The 23,253-nt window shown below is 40.4% G+C and overlaps 1 protein-coding gene and 1 pseudogene across 1 annotated transcript in view; one reads left to right on the plus strand and one right to left on the minus strand.

The window, feature by feature from the left end:
- The window catches only part of Stim2 (stromal interaction molecule 2), a 136,224-nt gene that overhangs the window by 64,837 nt on the left and 48,134 nt on the right, over positions 1 to 23,253 (minus strand). The window contains exon 2 of the mRNA XM_032917169.1: positions 15,358 to 15,488. Coding sequence (XP_032773060.1) covers positions 15,358 to 15,488 — 131 coding nt within the window. The remainder of the gene's footprint in view (positions 1 to 15,357; positions 15,489 to 23,253) is intronic.
- LOC116913022 lies at positions 21,697 to 21,840 on the plus strand (annotated as a pseudogene).

A 23,253-nucleotide genomic window follows, 5' to 3' on the forward strand; every position in this document is an offset into this window, starting at 1 on the left:
AATATAGAACATTTCACTAAGATCTGAATCAGTAATTTACAAAATGGTTCTTATTCATCTAGGTTGTGAACCACCTTACTTCAGAAATAGCAAAGGATTTTCTCCAGAAAAATATAAACCTAGCTCTTATATATGTCCTTTTTTTTTTTTTTTTTTTTTTTACAGAAAGTACTAAGAAAGATTCAAGGTGGACTTTGATGAAAAGCAAAGTCACCAAGAACAAGGGGAAGCAGGGTCTGCTGTCAGACCTTCAGAGCAGTGAAGTCTATGCATTGTTCTGATGATACAAGTGCTGCCCAAGAACAAGACTGTCCTGGACTGTTTCTCCAGGGATCAATAATGACAAGTCAGGCGGAGATGCTAAGTCATCACCAAGTTAAGATATAAAGTGCCTCTGTTCCTATCAGCGTCCTGAAATGACTCTCAGGTATCATCAGATCTCATAGTCAAAGGGCTTAACACAAACCAATGTTTGGTTCTACCCAGACTTCTGGCTCAGCAGGGCTGGGCACTGCTCGAGGACCCATGTCAAGCTAATGCTGGGTTTCTAGGAGCATTGGTTTGGTCTGTAGAGTAGTTTCTTCACACTGTGCAATTCCCTTTTATCTACTTCTTTTCTACTATGAGGCCCTGGAATTTGGCTACAGAGAACTTTCTCCTTCTTCCTCTGTAAAGACAGATAACATATACATGTGCCCAAACTTTTTCCCTACCTCCTATCAAACACACCTTGGACCCATATCATTCTTTGTAGTTTGAACTGCAGTTAAATTACAAATGAACAAAGAGGTAACAAAAATGACAGGATTAATATTTGATGATTAGCACATCTTGGTGAATCACGGAATATCAAAATAGCCTGAACGATTCCTCCCACCTAGCTTCCTCAGTATCCTACCTGCAGCTATTTTGATTATTTCTAGGGTTTCCTCAGATATTAAGATATTAAGATACTTATTCTCCAAATATGAATTAAATTTAAAACTTTGTAAGTTCACACCTAAAATAGTTATAGGAACAAATTTATTGGAAAAGCTATTTTTCGAAAAAGACTACACAGTTCAGTGATATCCTCCCTAATCAAGATCTCTAAGTTTTCAGCCTCGCATATATGCTTTTCTAGATCAGTACACAGGTAACTGAGCTCTGCCACTTCTTGCAGGTATCACAAATATCAACATGTGTTCCCATGTGTTCTGTGCTCAAGAAATCTGCAAACACAGCAGTGCCTCTGAATGTACTTCCTTAGAAGATTCTCACACTTGTCTGTTCTTACAAAAATGTAGAACAGACTATGTGGCATACACCATGAACTGGTGTTTATAACTTATTCATACAGAGACTCCCAGCTTGAGTTGTTCACACCTCACAGAGGAGTATACAATCTAATGCAGTGGAAATGGAAGATGTTTAATTGTATCTCATTTTTTGCACTATTACATAGTTCACATGTACCTATTTAATATCTAATATGCATACATTATTTAAAGACAAATATTTAAAATTGTATCTGAGAGTGCATATGCAGAAATTCCTTACTATAATGATAGAGGTGCAAGAAGAAAATAGTTTGAGAAGTGCAGGTGGGCAAAGCTACTATCTGCTTCTGACAGCTCTTTATTTTCACTGCTTTTAGGAGCACTGAGTGTTTTACCAATATTAGTCCTATGCTCTCCTAATATTTACCATCAGTAAGACCTCTGTTTTAAAAAATAAATGTGAAAAAAACTAAAGAATTCCAGAGGCTAATAACTCTCAAGTCTTTTCCCATCCACCTGAGGTACAGAGTTCTACTGACTTTGATCTACCAGCTTTTTCCTAGTTTCCATTGGCATCTCAGAAATGGCTATAAGTACCAGATAACCTTATTTTTCACAATGTCATCAACCTACATACCTCCAGACCTACACATACCCTAATAACACTAAATGGACTCTGTGTGTGTGTGTGTGTGTGTGTGTGTGTGTGTGTGTGTGTGTGTGTGTGTGTGTGTGAGAGAGAGAGAGAGAGAGACAGACAGAGAGACAGACAGAGAGACAGAGACAGACAGAGAGACAGAGATAGACAGAGACAGACAGACAGACAGTAATTAAAGATGGAATTAATTTAAACAGGAAAAAAGACTGGAGGAGATGGGAGGAGTTAGAGGATAAGAAAGAGGGTTAAAGTGATATAAATACAGTACTTGGGTATGAAATTCTGAAAAAGAAAGAAATTAAAGTTAAAAGGAATAAAATCAACTTTAAGAATATACTGCTGAACTAAATCTTGCTGTCCTCTTCAGGGATGTGCACAGTGCTGCTGCTGCTGCTGCTGCTGCTTGGCTCCAAGAAACAGTCACAATATCCATTACTGAGGCCACCATAACTGCTTATGGGTCCTGATCACAATCTGACTTCTCAATTTTGATGCATTAAATAGAGTATCAAATGCTTAGGAGATACTCTATTTAACAGTTATTACCAAGATTTGCTACCTGGAAAAAGCTCAATAAATGAAAAATAAAACCAAACTAAACAAACAGTAATGTTGTCACTCACTAAATACTTTGCTCTTGAACTTCCACAGACACTAAAAGTAGGTTAGTATTATACTAACGGTATCATTAAATCCACCTTCAAAAAATCTATGTCCCACCACGTATTAAGATCAATTACATATTTTGAAGAAGACAAAATATTCATTAGTCAAGCACTTATTGCCTGTATTTCCTCCACACAGAGCTTCAATACACTAGACTCATATTCTGAATTAGAGAAAGCCCCTTGTCGTGCAGATTCATGAAATGGCATCCTTTAGAAATTAATGATACACACCATCACAGAATAGCAACACAGACTGAGCCAAGAGCATGAGTTATGTATTCAGGTTGAACTAAAACTCCTCATTCTATTACTTACAAGCTGGTGACCATGTCATATGAACCAACCTCCACAATATATCCTAGTCAGACAATAATAGTATATTCTTTGCTCTTAGTGCCTCTATGAGCATCCCAAACATCAGTAATGTAACGTGTTTATACTGTAAAACAAATAGTAAATGTTCAAACATGTCTCAACATACAACCTCACAAATAATTCTAGTTCTGCAGTAACAAAAATACATAACCCAGCCTAACTACCAATAATTTTTATTTAAACAGGAAGCAGAACTGTCTTTTACCTACTTTCTTCATCTCACCTTTGCCCTGCTTTTCCTTTTAGAAGAATGCCAGGTAATACTCAAATTACACATTTGTATATATAATTTAAAGTCATTGTTCATTACAAAACACTACTTCTCAGATAACTTTTAATCACACACAAAATTACTTAAAATTCTAAACAGTTCCTGTGAAAGAGCTGACTTTGGAAAGTTTGATTATGTATCATTTTGAAAACGAAGCTTTTTGAGGGAACCGACATAATTTTTCTACTTCAATGCTTTATAGTCCTGTGGAGAAGCTTCCCACTGAACTTTTGTAGCTGTCAGTAAAGAAAGCAGCTGTGGCAAGCAGCACCCAAGGCGGCCGCGGCAAGACAGGAACCTTCCAATCTGTTTTCCTGATCTCTGAGTGTCAGCCTGGATGGTATCGAAGGTCAAGCAAGCAGGCTAAAGGAAAGACATCACTTCTGAGATGAATACAAATGGGCTAGAAATGGGTCCGCAGCTAAGAGCACTTGATGCCCTGAAGAGAAACCTAAGTTCAGTCCCCAGCACCCACAGGGCAGCATACTGCTAACCTTGATGCTAGTACTAGTACCCTCTTCTTGCCTTCACGGGCACTAACACTCAGGCACGTGGTGTACATACCTACACTCAGGAAAAACACTCACACACATTAAAAAGATAAAAGTCTATGTCTCCTATGTTACCAGTCCTTCTCTTGGAGACCCAGCTCTTCTGCTGAGAGCTTGTTTTACTTGCTCTAGGGGAAGCCAATGCTATTCTACAAGGTACCCTATGGAGAGACCCAAATGGCAGAGAATTGTTTCCTCTGCCTAATGCCACGGAAAGACATGAGAACACATGAGGAGGATCTTAAGTGGATCTTTCCCCGACACACCCTTTCCACTCGAGCCCTGCAGCAGGCTTTTAGACTGCTTTTAACACTAGCAGATACATCTCCAGCAATGTAAAAGAGAACTAGAGCCAGATAACACAGTTAGGGCTTGAATCTAAAATATCTTGCCCAAGTTCATGTTCCAGGAGCACTTGTTCCTGGGCTGGTGGATGTTCTGGGAAATTGTGTAACATCAGGAGGTGGGAGAGCCATCTATCCACTACCTGATTTGAGTACCATTCTCTGTTTTGTGCTCTACCATGACATAGAGTCTCCATCACACATGGCCGCCACTATGTAGTCCATCATGACTTCCCTACTCCAAGGCTGAAACTTTTGAAATCACGAGCCAGGAGAAACTTTGTTTTTCTTAATTGAATTCTGCCAGTTTGGCGGCAGTGAAATAAGAGTTAACTATACACACTCCTCTCTAGCACTACAGCACTATGGTTTCTGGATAGCTAACAATTAAAAAGTTCAGTGACCATTCTCAAACATGCATCTAATCCTAATTTCTAGTTTCATAAGTGACTCTCTCTTCTCAAATGACCCCCAACAGAATCAACAGCTTGGGCTCCATAGTGATTTCTATCACAAACAAGCAAACAAATGCCCTGGGAACTATCTACTCCACATGACTACACAACAGAGTGAAAAAGAAGAATGGATGGATGACAAGAGAAACTTAATACAAGATGTTTTAAAGCAAAAGATATGAAAGCAAAGAAAGTTCAGACACTCTAAGCTGTAACAAATGTTTCAATAATGTAATAGATAATTACGCTCTCTGCTCCCAGAACCCGTTGGAGAGATACCTTACCGCCTGGTCAGGTGGGCACTCCTGATGCTGCAGAGCAGAAGAGACCACCAACACTGCCCACCCCTGCCCACATCCCTGGCCCAAGAGGAAACTGTATAAGGCCTCTGGGCTCCCGTGGGAGAGGGCCCAGGTGAGGCAGGAGCCCTGCCTGAGACACCGCCGGAACCTGAAGGAAACAGACCGGATAAACAGTTCTCTGCACCCAAATCCCGTGGGAAGGAGAGCTAAACCTTCAGAGAGGCAGACACGCCTGCGAAACCAGAAGAGACTGCTCTCTACACACATTGCTGATTCCAGAGGAAAACACCGGAGGCCATCTGGAACCCTGGTGCATGGAGGCTCCCGGAAAGGGGGGCGCAGATCTTTCTGGGTGCTGCCACCGCGGAGAGCCCGTGGGCAGTACCCCGCGAGCGAACTTGAGCTTCGGGACTACAGGTAAGACAAACTTATCTGCTGCAAGTGACTTGCCTGGTGAAATGAGGACACACAGAGGCAGAATTCCTCTAGGACCGGGCACGTCCTGTGTTTACCAGAAGTCCCACACCCGCGGATCCCGGCCATGCAGCGCCTCTGCTCCCAGAACCCGTGGGAGAGAGACCTTACCGCCTGGTCAGGTGGGCACTCCTGAGGCTGCAGAGCAGAAGAGACCACCAACACTGCCCACCCCTGCCCACATCCCTGGCCCAAGAGGAAACTGTATAAGGCCTCTGGGCTCCCGTGGGAGAGGGCCCAGGTGAGGCAGGAGCCCTGCCTGAGACACCGCCGGAACCTGAAGGAAACAGACCGGATAAACAGTTCTCTGCACCCAAATCCCGTGGGAAGGAGAGCTAAACCTTCAGAGAGGCAGACACGCCTGCGAAACCAGAAGAGACTACTCTCTACACACATTGCTGATTCCAGAGGAAAACACCGGAGGCCATCTGGAACCCTGGTGCACGGAGGCTCCCGGAAGAGGCTGCAGAGATCTTCCTGGGTGCTGCCACCTCGGAGAGCCGTGGGCAGCACCCGAGAGCGAACCCTGAGCCTCGGGACCACAGGTAAGACCAACTTTTCTGCTGCAAGTGACCTGCCTGGTGAACTCAAGACACAGGCCCACAGGAACAGCTGAAGACCTGTAGAGGGGAAAAACTACACGCACGAAAGCAGAACACTCTGTCCCCAATACTGGCAGAGAGAAAACAGTAAAACAGGTCTACAGCACTCCTGACACACAGGCTTATAGGACAGTCTAGCCACTGTCAGAAATAGCAGAACAAAATAACACTAGAGATAATCTGATGGCGAGAGGCAAGCGCAGGAACCCAAGCAACAGAAACCAAGACTACATGACATCATCGGAACCCAATTCTCCCACCAAAACAAACATGGAATATCCAAACACACCAGAAAAGCAAGATCTAGTTTCAAAATCATATTTGATCATGATGCTGGAGGACTTCAAGAAAGACGTGAAGAACTCCCTTAGAGAAACACAGGAAAACATTAATAAACAAGTAGAAGCCTACAGAGAGGAATCGCAAAAATCCCTGAAAAAATTCCAGGAAAACACAATCAAACAGTTGAAGGAATTAAAAATGGAAATAGAAGCAATCAAGAAAGAACACATGGAAATAACCCTGGATAAAGAAAACCAAAAGAAGAGACAAGGAGCTGTAGATACAAGCTTCACCAACAGAATACAAGAGATGGAAGAGAGAATCTCAGGAGCAGAAGATTCCATAGAAATCATTGACTCAACTGTCAAAGATAATGTAAAGCGGAAAAAGCTACTGGTCCAAAACATACAGGAAATCCAGGACTCAATGAGAAGATCAAACCTAAGGATAATAGGTATAGAAGAGAGTGAAGACTCCCAGCTCAAAGGACCAGTAAATATCTTCAACAAAATCATAGAAGAAAACTTCCCTAACCTAAAAAAAGAGATACCCATAGGCATACAAGAAGCCTACAGAACTCCAAATAGATTGGACCAGAAAAGAAACACCTCCCGTCACATAATAGTCAAAACACTAAACGCTCAAAATAAAGAAAGAATATTAAAAGCAGTAAGGGAAAAAGGTCAAGTAACATATAAAGGCAGACCTATCAGGATCACACCAGACTTCTCGCCAGAAACTATGAAGGCCAGAAGATCCTGGACTGATGTCATACAGACCCTAAGAGAACACAAATGCCAGCCCAGGCTACTGTATCCTGCAAAACTCTCAATTAACATAGATGGAGAAACCAAGATATTCCATGACAAAACCAAATTTACACAATATCTTTCTACAAATCCAGCACTACAAAGGATAATAAATGGTAAAAAGCCCAACATAAGGAGGCAAGCTATACCCAAGAAGAGGCAAGAAACTAATCAATCTTGGCAACAAAAAACAAAGAGAGGAAAAGCACACAAACACAACCTCACATCCAAATATGAATATAACAGGAAGCAATAATCACTATTCCTTAATATCTCTCAACATCAATGGCCTCAACTCCCCAATAAAAAGACATAGATTAACAAACTGGATACAATAACGAGGACCCTGCATTCTGCTGCCTACAGGAAACACACCTCAGAGACAAAGACAGACACTACCTCAGAGTGAAAGGCTGGGAAACAACTTTCCAAGCAAATGGTCAGAAGAAGCAAGCTGGAGTAGCCATTCTAATATCAAATAAAATCAATTTCCAACTAAAAGTCATCAAAAAAGATAAGGAAGGACACTTTATATTCATCAAAGGAAAAATCCACCAAGATGAACTCTCAATCCTAAATATCTATGCCCCAAATACAAGGGCACCTACATACGTAAAAGAAACCTTACTAAAGCTCAAAACACACATTGCACCTCACACAATAATAGTGGGAGATTTCAACACCCCACTCTCATCAATGGACAGATCATGGAAACAGAAATTAAACAGAGACGTAGACAGACTAAGAGAAGTCATGAGCCAAATGGACTTAACGGATATTTATAGAACGTTCTACCCTAAAGCAAAAGGATATACCTTCTTCTCAGCTCCTCATGGTACTTTCTCCAAAATTGACCATATAATTGGTCAAAAAACAGGCCTCAACAGATACAGAAAGATAGAAATAATCCCATGCGTGCTATCGGACCACCACGGCCTAAAGCTGGTCTTCAATAACAATAAGGGAAGAATGCCCACATATACGTGGAAACTGAACAATGCTCTACTCAATGATAACCTGGTCAAGAAAGAAATAAAAGAAAGAAATTAAAAACTTTTTAGAATTTAATGAAAATGAAGGTACAACATACCCAAACTTATGGGACACAATGAAAGCTGTGCTAAGAGGAAAACTCATAGCGCTGAGTGCCTGCAGAAAGAAACAGGAAAGAGCATATGTCAGCAGCTTGACAGCACACCTAAAAGCTCTAGAACAAAAAGAAGCAAATACACCCAGGAGGAGTAGAAGGCAGGAAATAATCAAACTCAGAGCTGAAATCAACCAAGTAGAAACAAAAAGGACCATAGAAAGAATCAACAGAACCAAAAGTTGGTTCTTTGAGAAAATCAACAAGATAGATAAACCCTTAGCCAGACTAACGAGAGGACACAGAGAGTGTGTCCAAATTAACAAAAATCAGAAATGAAAAGGAGACATAACTACAGATTCAGAGGAAATTCAAAAAATCATCAGATCTTACTATAAAAGCCTATACTCAACAAAACTTGAAAATCTACAGGAAATGGACAATTTCCTAGACAGATACCAGGTACCGAAGTTAAATCAGGAACAGATAAACCAGTTAAACAACCCCATAACTCCTAAGGAAATAGAAGCAGTCATTAAAGGTCTCCCAACCAAAAAGAGCCCAGGTCCAGACGGGTTTAGTGCAGAATTCTATCAGACCTTCATAGGAGACCTCATACCAATATTATCCAAACTATTCCACAAAATTGAAACAGATGGAGCACTACCGAATTCCTTCTATGAAGCCACAATTACTCTTATACCTAAACCACACAAAGACCCAACAAAGAAAGAGAACTTCAGACCAATTTCCCTTATGAACATTGGCCTTAAAAATACTCAACAAAATTCTGGCAAACCAATCCAAGAGCACATCAAAACAATCATCCACCATGATCAAGTAGGCTTCATCCCAGGCATGCAGGGATGGTTTAATATACGGAAAACCATCAACGTGATCCATTATATAAACAAACTGAAAGAACAAAACCACATGATCATTTCATTAGATGCTGAGAAAGCATTTGACAAAATTCAACACCCCTTCATGATAAAAAGTCCTGGAAAGAATAGGAATACAAGGCCCATACCTAAACATAGTAAAGCCATATACAGCAAACCAGTTGCTAACATTAAACTAAATGGAGAGAAACTTGAAGCAATCCCACTAAAATCAGGGACTAGACAAGGCTGCCCACTCTCTCCCTACTTATTCAATATAGTTCTTGAAGTTCTAGCCAGAGCAATCAGACAACAAAAGGAGATCAAGGGATACAGATCGGAAAAGAAGAAGTCAAAATATCACTATTTGCAGATGATATGATAGTATATTTAAGTGATGCCAAAAGTTCCACCAGAGAACTACTAAAGCTGATAAACAACTTCAGCAAAGTGGCTGGGTATAAAATTAACTCAAATAAATCAGTAGCCTTCCTCTACACAAAAGAGAAACAAGCCGAGAAAGAAATTAGGGAAACGACACCCTTCATAATAGACCCAAATAATATAAAATACCTCGGTGTGACTTTAACCAAGCAAGTAAAAGATCTGTACAATAAGAACTTCAAGACACTGAAGAAAGAAATTGAAGAAGACCTCAGAAGGTGGAAAGATCTCCCATGCTCATGGATTGGCAGGATTAATATAGTAAAAATGGCCATTTTACCAAAAGCGATCTACAGATTCAATGCAATCCCCATCAAAATACCAATCCAATTCTTCAAAGAATTAGACAGAACAATTTGCAAATTCATCTGGAATAACAAAAAACCCAGGATAGCTAAAACTATCCTCAACAATAAAAGGACTTCAGGGGAATCACTATCCCTGAACTCAAGCAGTATTACAGAGCAATAGTGATAAAAACTGCATGGTATTGGTACAGAGACAGACAGATAGACCAATGGAACAGAATTGAAGACCCAGAAAATGAATCCACACACCTATGGTCACTTGATTTTGACAAAGGAGCCAAATCCATCCAATGGAAAAAGATAGCATTTTCAGCAAATGGTGCTGGTTCAACTGGAGGTCAACATGTAGAAGAATGCAGATCGATCCATGCTTATCACCCTGTACAAAGCTTAAGTCCAAGTGGATCAAGGACCTCCACATCAAACCAGACACACTCAAACTAATAGAAGAAAAACTAGGGAAGCATCTGGAACACATGGGCACTGGAAAAAATTTCCTGAACAAAACACCAATGGCTTATGCTCTAAGATCAAGAATCGACAAATGGGATCTCATAAAACTGCAAAGCTTCTGTAAGGCAAAGGACACTGTGGTTAGGACAAAACGGCAACCAACAGATTGGGAAAAGATCTTTACCAATCCTACAACAGATAGAGGCCTTATATCCAAAATATACAAAGAACTCAAAAAGTCAGACCGCAGGGAGACAAATAACCCTATTAAAAATGGGGTTCAGAGCTAAACAGAGAATTCACAGCTGAGGAATGCGAATGGCTGAGAAACACCTAAAGAAATGTTCAACATCTTTAGTCATCAGGAAATGCAAATCAAAACAACCTGAGATTTCACCACACCAGTGAGAATGGCTAAGATCAAAAACTCAGGTGACAGCAAATGCTGGCGAGGATGTGGAGAAAGAGGAACACTCCTCCATTGTTGGTGGGATTGCAGACTGGTACAACCATTCTGGAAATCAGTCTGGAGGTTCCTCAGAAAATTGGACATTAAACTGCCTGAGGATCCAGCTATCCCTCTCTTGGGCATATACCCAAAAGATGCCCCAACATATAAAAAAGACACGTGCTCCACTATGTTCATTGCAGCCTTATTTATAATAGCCAGAAGCTGGAAAGAACCCAGATGCCCTTCAACAGAGGAATGGATACAGAAAATGTGGTATATCTACACAATGGAATATTACTCAGCTATCAAAAACAACGAGTTTATGAAATTTGTAGGCAAATGGTTGGAACTGGAAAATATCATCCTGAGTGAGCTAACCCAATCACAGAAAGACATACATGGTATGCACTCATTGATAAGTGGCTATTAGCCCAAATGCCTGAATTACCCTAGATGCCTAGAACAAATGAAACTCAAGACGGATGATCAAAATGTGAATGCTTCACTCCTTCTTTAAAAGGGGAACAAGAATACCCTTGGCAGGGAAGAGAGAGGCAAAAGATTAAAACAGAGACTGAAGGAACATCCATTCAGAGCCTGCCCCACATGTGGCCCATATATATACAGCCACCCAATTAGACAAGATGGATGAAGCAAAGAAGTGCAGAAGTGTAGATCGCTCCTGAGAGACACAGCCAGAATACAGCAAATACAGAGGCGAATGTCAGCAGCAAACCTCTGAACTGAGAATAGGACCCCTGTTGAAGGAATCAGAGAAAGAACTGGAAGAGCTTGAAGGAGCTCGAGACCCCTTATGTACAACAATTACAAGCCACCAGAGCTTCCAGGGACTAAGCCACTACCTAAAGACTATACATGGACTGACCCTGGACTCTGACCTCATAGGTAGCAATGAATATCCTAGTAAGAGCACCAGTGGAAGGGGGAAGCCCTGGGTCCTGCTAAGAATGAACCCCAGTGAACTAGACTGTCGGGGGAGGGCAGCAATGGGGGAGGGTGGGGGGGAACACCCATAAGGAAGGGGGAGGAAGGGATGTTTGCCCGGAAACCAGGTAAGGGAATAACACTCAAAATGTATATAAGCAGCACTCAAGTTAATAAAAAAAATAAATAAAAAAAAAATAAACCAAAAAAAAAAATAGATAATTACAACTTGAATTTTCAATGCCATCTCATGGCCTTGTTCAAGAAACAACCATTCATCTCTCTTATTTAAATCATACAGTTAAATATCTACCAAAATATTGTTAGTACTGACAGAACATACCTATTTCATCGTTAACAACTCAACCTGAACAGGTCACAGAGTCAAGATATACTGACATCTATCTTTTATTATCTTGGTCTGGAAAACACTGACTTTCATTATTAAGGCTTTATGCCTTTTTTTTTTTCCTAATCTGAAACATTCCAAATCTTACAAACATAGTTTTACCACAGCTTGAGAACTTAGCAGATGTTTCTATTACTCGCCTGCATATACACTAGAGGCTGCCACTTACGCAGACCATCTCTAACACCCTACATAAAGTTACATATAGCCTCCCCCACCATCTTCCTGCCCTGATCCCCTTTCCCCAGTTAAGCACTGGGTTTCTTAAATGAGCCTTCCCACAAACCCCGCCAGAATGTTAGCTGAAAGGCACAGTCTTCATCTGCTTTGTTCCCGAGCATTATTCCAAGCATCTATTATTCCAAGCATCTATTTGAACATCTGGCATGCAGAAGGCCCTCAAATATTAGCTCAAAATCATATGAATGAATATAAACTATACTGATCAATGCTTTCTCATATGGCCAAAATACAAAACAAGAAGGCACTGAAGAAAAACTTTTCAGTCAGCATTTTAAAATACTAAATACTTCTCAATTTTTTTTAAAAAAAAAAGTGCTACTAAATTCTCAAAATACAAGAAATTAAACTACTTTAATTTTGTTTTACTATGGTTTCTTATTAAACTCATGAAACCCCCTAATTATGGCTAATTGAGGCCTATTATAGAACTATTCATTTTTTAATGAGATACTTTATTTAAAAAGCAAACAATTATAAAACTGGATTCACCAAGAACTGCAGAATTAACAACTCATCCATCCATTTAAGCCCTCTATTCCTGTACCATCAAAACAACTGTCAGTGGATCTACATGTCTAACTTTAAATTTTCTAAAAGTCACATTAAACAAAAAGAGGCTAATTTCACTATCACATTTGATATTACTAATACGTCCAAGACATTATCACCTTACACATTAACGGATGTTTTGTGTATGTGCACAGTTATTGCACAGTGTGTAGATGAAGGCTGGAGGCCAGTGTCAGGTACCTTGCGCAGTCAGTTTTCCAAGAGGAAAATAAGAATTTTTTGAGACAGGATATGTCCTCCAGTCTGGAATTCAACAATTCAGCTCCACAGGCTGGACAGGAAGACCCCAAATCATTCTGCCTCTACCCACCAGCACTGAGAGGCATGCCCAACACACTCAGCTTTTTTATATAATGGGCACCTGAATTCAGGTCTTCATGTTTGCACAGCAAGCATTTTGCAGACTGGCACTCTTCCAAGCCTCCATTTCTTAAAATTTACATACTTTATTTTTCTCAAATAGTCACATTTAAACATATTTTTACAGTTAATAGCATATCCCTCATTTTCAAATTTCAAATACTATATGTGGCTAGTGGCTATTGTACTGAATGGTTGACTTCTACATGGTTTTGGGTACCAATAAAGTAGAATTGCACACTGCATTTGTATTTAATTATCAATATCAAAAAGGGAAAACACAGTATTTCCTATAAATTTCATATTAATAAAATCCTAAGCTCTACTTTTTAAACATAGGACTTTATGAACTGGGGTACCCTGAATGAGTTGACAATAACACTCCCAGAAGTTATCAGTTACTAAAATTCTCAACCTGGGTATGAGATTACAAGTAATTTGTTATTCCTTAGAAATAATCTGGCATACAAGGGGAAACAAGACAGGGTGCTGACTTTACTTTTGGTTGCCCACCATGTCTGGATTCTATTACTGAAGACTTCACAATGTAGGACACAGAGAAACCATGCTGGAACTGGCCTGCAAACTTCCTCTTTGCTACTTAGCTTTCATGGTCTAAAAAAGTGCTATTCAGGCCTCTGGGAGAGAAAAAAGTCTTACCCAGTGGTAACTTTACCTAACTGTGGTAGACACAAAATGCTACAATATTGATCTGCCAGACAAGATGTGCCCACTAGTGCATAGTGTCATGAACACTGTGGATGTAACCGTTTTCTTATTAAATTTGAGGCCTGCACACAACAGTGAATTCTTGCCTGGTGCTATAAATCTGGGTATATATTAGGAAGGTCTTAGTCCCTAAGCGGGAACCTACTACACTTGTCTTGCTAAATGGATATACTGTCAAACTGTCTCCTAAGTATTTATGCTTTTAAACACAGATTAGTGCTTGTCCATGTTGTTGTCCATCTGTTTATGTGTTGTCTGAAGTGCTTCCAGATTGAACCTGTCTTCTTCAGGTTCACAAAATATAGCAAGAGTTAAAGGAAAAAAGGTAATGAATTTGAAAGAGGAGGTGTATGGGAGCGTTTAGAGAGAGGGGGAAAAGGGGAATGGGAACTATGCAATTATATTAAGGTTTCAAAAACTAAAGGTGGCACACGCCTTTAATCCCAGAACTAGGAAGGCAGAGGCAGGTGGATGAATCTCTGTGAGTTTAAGACCAGCCTAGTCTATAAAATGAGTCCAGGACAGCCAGGGCATTTACACAGAAAAACTCTGTCTCAAAAAACCATGAATAAGTAATAAATAAACAAATCTTTAGAGATTGTCACGTGAGATAGCAATAATCCTTTCCCACATAAGACTGTGCTAACCCACATGACTTGCCTTTGCCAATCTGATACTAAGCAAATGCTGGCAACTAGAGGCATGATAAGCACTCACACAAGAACTTCCGGGAATGCTACCACTTGGAAGCCAGCTGTCAGGCAGCAATAAACTCCTACCCAGACTCCTGGGTGATAGACATACAGAAAGAGAAACCATATAGTATAGATCAACATTGCAGCAGCTCAGAAATATGCTGACTGCCACAGATGACCAAAGCCCATACCTACAGTTACAAACACATTGCCCGGCTCAGCCCAGCTAACCCACAGAATGTAGAATCAACTACTTGTCATTGATACAATAATTTGAAGTGGTGTGTACAGCAGTACTGGGTAGTGCCATAGAGCAGGATATGTGCTTGTGAAACCCATGACTATGAGGAATTTATATAACCAGGAAGCATGGGGGCAATGCACATGTCTAGAGACCCAGATAGGGTTAAGGATTTTGAACCTAAGACAGTTTGAGGCTAGCCGAGTTCTTATACTTCACACCCTCATCTCAAAAAAAAAAAAAAAAAAAAAAAGCACAGCTACCAATCTCTGACATCACAATTATAATGAAAAGGAAAGAGGAAGGAGGAAGAGGGGTAGTCAGAAAAGCAAAAAAAAAAGTCAAAAAAAAAACCATGTAAATACAGTAAGCAAAATCACAGCTTAAAAGAGAAAGTTAAAGGCCCTAAGCAGTCCTGAGAACCAAACTGCGACCGGAAGAATCCGGGGAACAGAGACTCATTGAGAAGGCGGGAGAGCAGCTCCACTGACCTCATCACTCTCGTCCACTTCTATCCCACCATCCTTGTCGTCGTCCATCTGTTTATGTATTGTCTGAAGTGCTTCCAGACTGAACCTGTCTTCTTCAGTGAAGCATGGTGGACTCAGAGACATACAGGGATCTAAAACAAAGAAGACAATTATTAACTTGCCATACTGGAACACAGGCTATAGCTAGATGCAATTAAAAAGGAAAAAGAAATCAGACTTCAGACTAAGACCAAGAACTTTGTCTTAACACAATACATTCTAACATCAAAGATACAATAAATTTGGGTAAAAGTAAGAAATACAATTATCAATAGGCAGAAATCTCAATTTTTCTAATATTTCCTCATCTTTCAAGATCTCTCTGTATCCAATAGTTCTAAAGAAAAAGAGATTTTCTCATATTAAGAGAAAAAAGATTAACATGGAATAGACAGGGTTATACGTTTTGTACAGCCCAGTTTAGTTAAAATGAAAGGTTGTGGAAACATTCAGAACAAGGAAGGAAGGGCAGTGTAAAATGGCTTTCTATGTATGACAATCTAAGAGACTGTCTGTCTATCTGGCTTTTCAAATGTATCCTTTTTATTTTATTTTTTTTTTTATTCCCTTTCCCAGTTTCCAGGCAAACATCCCCCTAATCCCTCCCCCTCCCCTTCTTTATGGGTGTTCCCCTCCCCATCCTCCCCCCATTGCCCCCCCCCCCCCAACAATCACGTTCACTGGGGGTTCAGTCTTAGCAGGACCAAGGGCTTCCCCTTCCACTGGTGATCTTACTAGGATATTCATTGCTACCTATGAGGTCAGAGTCCAGGGTCTGTCCATGTATAGTCTTTAGGTAGGGGCTTAGTCCCTGGAAGCTCTAGTTGCTTGGCGTTGTTGTTCATAAGGGGTCTCGAGCCCCTTCAAGCTCTTCCAGTTCTTTCTCTGATTCCTTCAACGGGGGTCCTATTCTCAGTTCAGTGGTTTGCTGCTGGCATTCACCTCTGTATTTGCTGTATTCTGGCTGTGTCTCTCAGGAGAGATCTACATCCGGCTCCTGTCGGCCTGCACTTCTTTGCTTCATCCATCTTGTCTAATTGGGTGGCTGTATATGTATGGGCCACATGTGGGGTAGGCTCTGAATGGGTGTTCCTTCTGTCTCTGTTTTAATCTTTGCCTCTCTATTCCCTGCCAAGGGTATTCTTGTTCCCCCTTTTAAAGAAGGAGTGAAGCATTCACATTTTGATCATCCGTCTTGAGTTTCATGTGTTCTATGCATCTAGGGTAATTCAAGCATTTGGGCTAATAGCCACTTATCAATGAGTGCATACCATGTGTGTTTTTCTGTGATTGGGTTACCTCACTCAGGATGATATTTTCCAGTTCCAACCATTTGCCTATGAATTTCATAAAGGCATTGTTTTGATAGCTGAGTAATATTCCATTGTGTAGATGTACCACATTTTCTGTATCCATTCCTCTGTTGAAGGGCATCTGGGTTCTTTCCAGCTTCTGGCTATTATAAATAAGGCTGCTATGAACATAGTGGAGCATGTGTCTTTTTTTATATGTTGGGGCATCTTTTGGGTATATGCCCAAGAGAGGTATAGCTGGATCCTCAGGCAGTTCAATGTCCAATTTTCTGAGGAACATCCAGACTGATTTCCAGAATGGTTGTACCAGTCTGCAATCCAACCAACAATGGAGGAGTGTTCCTCTTTCTCCACATCCTCGCCAGCATTTGTTGTCACCTGAGTTTTTGATCTTAGCCATTCTCACTGGTGTGAGGTGAAATCTCAGAGTTGTTTTGATTTGCATTTCCCTTATGACTAAAGATGTTGAACATTTCTTTAGGTGTTTCTCAGCCATTCGGCATTCCTCAGCTGTGAATTCTTTGTTTAGCTCTGAACCCCATTTTTCAATAGGGTTATTTGTCTCCCTGCGATCTAACTTCTTGAGTTCTTTGTATATTTTGGATATAAGCCCTCTATCTGTTGTAGGATTAGTAAAGATCTTTTCCCAATCTGTTGGTTGCCGTCTTGTCCTAACCACAGTGTCCTTTGCCTTACAGAAGCTTTGCAGTTTTATGAGATCCCTTTTTAAATCAGCAACTTTTTTTAAGAAACTTTTTCAAATCTTATTTCTCCTGTTTTCTTTAGTATCTCTTTGTTGGTTAAACCCCTTCCAACAGAAGAGCAACAGAACCCTACACTCAAGTTGTCAGCTACAGACCTAGGGCTGCAGGAAGCCCGCCAAGCATGCGGCACTGGGCTTCAGCCCCAGGACTAAAAGATTAAAATAATAAAATGGAGGACTAGAGAGGGCATAAGCCATATGACTTCAGGCCGGGTGGATGAAAGTGTCTCTTCTGAGGCTATGACTCGTAAAAGCCCATATGTCAACCAGGGGACAGCCCTGCACTCTTGCTCACATCCTTTGTGCTAGTTGGTAGACGTACTGCCACTTCATTAAAATAGTATCTAAATATAATATCAGTAGAAGCAGAGGTAGGTATTCCTAGATGCAGTGATGTTAAGGTTTAATATAATTTGTGATATTGCCACAGTGTGATTATCTCATCAATACTTAAAATCCGGCCCTGTTGTAAACTGTCAACAGTCAACCGTGAACAAACCACGTGTCAAAGGTCTTAGCTGTCTCACTCATCTCTAAATGGAAGCGAATAGACCATGTGCTTGCTAAAGTCTACTGTAGTAATAGAAGAATGGCTAATTTGGTATTTACATTAAAAAAATTATAGTAAAGTGCCTGAGATTCACAGTTATTTTATTTTCTAAATCATAATTCAAACCCAAGTATCTACATGTTCCAGTTTATAATGAACTTAACACTTTTATAATTTTAATTCATCTAATGCTGAAAGAAAATAGAAAAGGAATTATAGAAGGTAGAAAATAGAATTACAGGCACATGTGGTTCAGTGATAAGAGTACTTGCTCTCCCAGAGAACCTGGATTTGAGCCATAGCACCTACATGGCAGCTCCCAAGCACCTGTGGCATCAGTTCCAGAGGATCTAATGTCCTCTTTTGACCTCTGCAGGAACCAAGCACATAAGTGATGGCTAGCTACATGCAGGCAAACACCCATACACATTTTTAAAAAATTAACTACTGAAACCAGCTGTGGTTGCACACATCTTTTTTTTTTCTTTTTTTTCGGAGCTGAGGACTGAACCCAGGGCCTTGAACTCGCTAGGCAAGCGCTCTACTACTGAGCTAAATCCCCAACCCCAATGTGGCACACATCTTTAATCACAAAACTCAGAGGCAGAGGCAGGTGATTTGGTGACTTGAAGGTCAGCCTGTCCTACATAGTGAACTCTAGGGCAGCCATGGCTACAAAGCTAGACTCTGTTAAAAAATAATTTATTGGGGTTGGGGATTTGGCTCAGTGGTAGAGCAGCTTGCCTATGCAAGCCAAACCCTGGGTTGGTCCCCAACTCTGAAAAATAGAAAAAAAATAAATAAATAAATAAATAAATAAATAAATAAATAAATAAATAAATAAATAATTTATTTATTTACTTAGTCAAGTCAAGATCTACATGATGTTTAGTCACCTACATCACAGGGTAATAGTTTCTTACAAGTGATGTAGAAGAAAAGAACTTACACTCCTACTGATCACACAGGTTTTATAGTTAAATTAGAGTGAGGACTATGCAGCCTTTATAAAGTCTGAGGATAAAATTAAGTGTAACAAATAACTTAGCAAATGCAAAGACAGATAAAATTGAACTGGGCATGGTCATACATGCCTACAATCTCAGTATTCCAGATGCATAGGCAGGATTGCCACCAGCCTAGGTGACATTGCTAATGCTAGAACAACCAGTGCTACAGAGCAAGAGCCAATCTCAAAACCAATTCCTTGACTGATTGAAATTAAGATGTGTAACTATTTACTTGATTGTACTTCATTAAAAATGTTAACTCATTAAAAAAAAATACTGTCAAGGTCTACGGCACAATCTTAACTTTTTAATAAAAACCTCTCACAAGCACCACATTATACATACTTCCTTCTCCGAGGTCCAGACCATCAATTAAATAAATGTCATCTATTGTGTAACCTACACTGGAACAGTAACCATGAACAAGAGAAAGGCATTCAAATATACCCTGGCAAGATTGGAAAATGAGGCAGCTACGACTACAGACATTCTAGCAAGGACAAACAGCTGGGACAAGGAAAGCAAAAGGTGGCTATGAAATGTTCAAGAATTTGAACTTTGTCATTCATATTCTCAGATCATCTATCTAAAAACATCACTTTATAGTGTAGTCTAACAATCTGTGGTGGCTTTACATATCCTTCTGTCTGTTCAGCTAAGCACAAAAACAGGGCAGAGACTATGTTCTTCCACTTATCACAAGTTCACAGTAACTAGGATTTTGCTGGGTAATATTTTAGGCCTGATTAATTCTGATGCTTTGTACTTTAGATCACAAACTTCTTTGCCATGAAAGGCAAAAACTGACTGACACTGGAAATTAAAAAAGACAATGCAGTCATTAAAAAGTTAAAAAGTATGATATACTTTTTAAAGTTCACAAGATAATGAGAAAGAAGACATGCAGGTTCGACATTATGTTAGGAACTATTAAGAACACTAGCTACATGATGTCATGATTTGAATATGCTCCCCACCCCCAAAAAAGCCTTGCACTGGAAACATAATCCCAGTGTAACAGTACTGGGGAAGAATCCTAACAAGGGTGCTGGGTTATGAGAGCCCGCCCTTAGGAACAGATTGCTGCTAACAAGAAGCTTGAAGGTAACTTTGATCTTTTGCCCTCACTTGCTCTCCTAACATTCCTCCCTATCTTGTGTTCCCTTGCCCTTCCCTCTTCCAGCACCACAATGTAACAGGATGCTTGTACTATGTGCCAACTCCCTGATCATGAATTTTCTGGCCTTGAAAATGTATTTCTATTGTTTACACGTGGCCTATAGAGCACTAAAATTGTATATTATGGGAACTTGGACAAAGTCTAATCCAGACTAGGAAAGACAATCAGCCTATTTTTCTTAAAGTGCTTTTAGAAAATTCAAAAGGCCCTATAGCTGATGGCCTTGAGTGGAGAGAAAAGCATGCCTGAAAAAAAGTGTCCAGTGACAGGCAGAGAGTATGTGACATCACACATACATGCAAGTGGGTTCCTCTGTATGGCGTACGGAGCATAGGAAAAGAGGTGAGGCACTGGCAGGAGATCACTAGGAGATCATTTGTCCAAACCTTTCCTTTTCCATCCTAGGGGACTTGGATTTTATCTAAGGACTAAGCAAAGTAAGTAAGGGGTTTCAAGGAGGGACAAACACAATAAAATAAATGGAATGAAAGCAAGGCTGACAGGCACAGTCATGGGAAACTGCCACAACAAAAGCACAGGAATTCAAACACAGCAGATATGTAATGAAGACAGTTCTAGTATACAAGGTTTTGTGGAAGATGGAGCAATAAATAATATGACAAAAGTGATCTCCATTTCCACACAGAATACTGTTTCTAAATTTAGAGTAGATGAGATAGTTCAGTGAGTAAGCTGTGCAAGCCTGGTGCCCTGATTTCAATCCTCTGGAACCCCAAAGTCTATCCCCAACCTGACTTTGATCCCCAAAATGTGGAACAGAATCAACCACAAAGTTGTCCTCTGACCTTGATAATTACAATACTATGGCATATGTGCCCTTCCTAACACATACTATGTATCCAACACACAATATTATTTTTCCCATTAATTACTTTACATCCTCACCAAAGCTTCCCCTCCCTCCTCTCCTCTGAGCCCCACCTCTCACATCCTCTTCCCCCATTCCCCCAGCTTTTCTCTTCAGAGAAGCAGGGACTTCCCATGGATATCAACCCACCTTGGCATATCAAGTTGCAGAAGGACTATATGCATCTTCTATTGAGCCTAGACAAGGCGGCCCAGTTGGGGAAAGGGATCCAAAGGCAGGCAGCAAAGTCAGAACACTTGCCCCACTGTTACAGAACCCACGCGAAGCCCAAGCTGCACATTTGTTACATCTCTGCTGAGGGCCTAGGTCCACCCCATGCATGCTCTCTGGATGGTGGTTCAGTCTCTGTGAGCCCCTGAAAGCCCAGGTTAGTTGATTCTGTAGTTTTCTTGTGATGTCCTTAACCTCTCTAGCTCCTTCAATCCTTCCTCCCCTCTTCCATAAGATTCCCCGAGTTCCACCTATTGTTTGGCTGTGGGTTTCATCCTCTGGGTGAAGCCTCTCAGTGGACGGATATGCCAGGTTCCTGCCCACAAATATAGCAGAATATCATTAATAGTGTCAGGGTGGGCTCTCTCTCATGCCATGGGTCTCAATCACTTCTGGGCCTTTTGGCTAAGATCAAGTGTAGAATCTGTTCTCATCAGTTTATTATTATTCTTCTTTTTAAAGAATACTATTTCCTTAAAGTATGACTTAAGACCCACAAATGCAACAGCGATGATTTCTTAATTCTATTGCCATCTCAAATGCTTCCTTTTATTTCTTTCTCAGTTGTTTTCTAGGTTAATTCAGCAAGAATGATCAGTTTAAATCAGATTAGCTGACTTATTTTAAAATTCATCCTACTCTATAAGATCCATGGCTGTGTATAAATACAGTATAACAGTTTCAAACATGACAGCTGAAATCCTTCATTTCTGTCAGTATTTCATAAACCTTAGCTCCTAAAATGCACTAGTGAAAACTGTGACTCCATACCTGGAATATGATTCTTATCTAACGGCATTCACTCGTTCACTCATTCATTTAAACAATGCCCATATTAGCAAGGCTCTTCCTGGTGCTGGGCACATAATGCACAAAGAAGCATCCTCTCCATGGAGTCTTCAGCTTGTGTTAAACACAGTATAGCATGATGGATCCCTTTGCTTTCATATACTCAATGTTCTTTGAAAACGGAATCAGCTTCAACAGAGTAAAAGACTTACCCTGCTTAGTCAACAACGGCATTAAGTTCCACCTTGTGTGCCTGTATCCAATGCCAAATGCCCCATCTGAAGCCTTAAAGTGTTTTGAAGTAAAAATAGTTATTTATTTCATCTTAAGTGGATTAAAATTATTTCCTCTATTTAGAATTATCTACTATTAAAAACCAAAGCCATTCTAAAAATGTAATCTATTATCTCTAACCTATGTTTGTACCTTGCAGAGGAAATGACTCATGGGGAACTTGTTAAATTAAATAAGATCATACCTACCTCAACATAACACTTGGGATTTTAAGCCACCAAATCCAAGTGTCAGTATGATGTATATAAAGAAATGTGCCAGTACTTAGTCAGAAAAGGAGTATTGCTGCCACTGATACTGCCTGCCTGAGAAAGCAACTGATGGATCCAAAAAGCACACATGTCCGATGGGAAAGACGCTTTCCAAAGTGACACTCCATCGCCAACATCTGCCTACATTCTCTACCTTACTTATCTTCGCACAGTGGACCTCGCTTCAATTCACATTTCTCTTGAACACACCACTGTGTAAGTGTGAACTTTGGTCCCACAAGCTTAAATTTAGACTCTTATTCCCACACGTGTGGCAAGCTCTGGAGAGGTCACAGAGCCTTCACAAGGCAGGGCCTGGCCAGTAGGAATGTGTCACTATGAAGAGCCACCAAAGGTTATCCATACCTCTAGTCCTGCTTGCTGCTTCCTGGCCCCCTACTATGTCAGATCCACTGCCTAAGTCTCTGCCACTATTCACAGAACAGTCCTCCATGCCTGCTCTACTGTAGTAGACCAACGACCTCTGTAAACACAAGGTAAAATAGACCCCTAAGTTGCTGCTGTCGGGTATTTGGTCATAGCAATGGGAAATAGCCATTCCACTATGATGAATACTTTACCTTATTATTTAAATATTCTCACTGTCT

Source organism: Rattus rattus, chromosome 11 (genome assembly GCF_011064425.1).
Source record: "Rattus rattus isolate New Zealand chromosome 11, Rrattus_CSIRO_v1, whole genome shotgun sequence".
In the NCBI taxonomy this organism is placed as follows: Eukaryota; Metazoa; Chordata; class Mammalia; order Rodentia; family Muridae; genus Rattus; species Rattus rattus.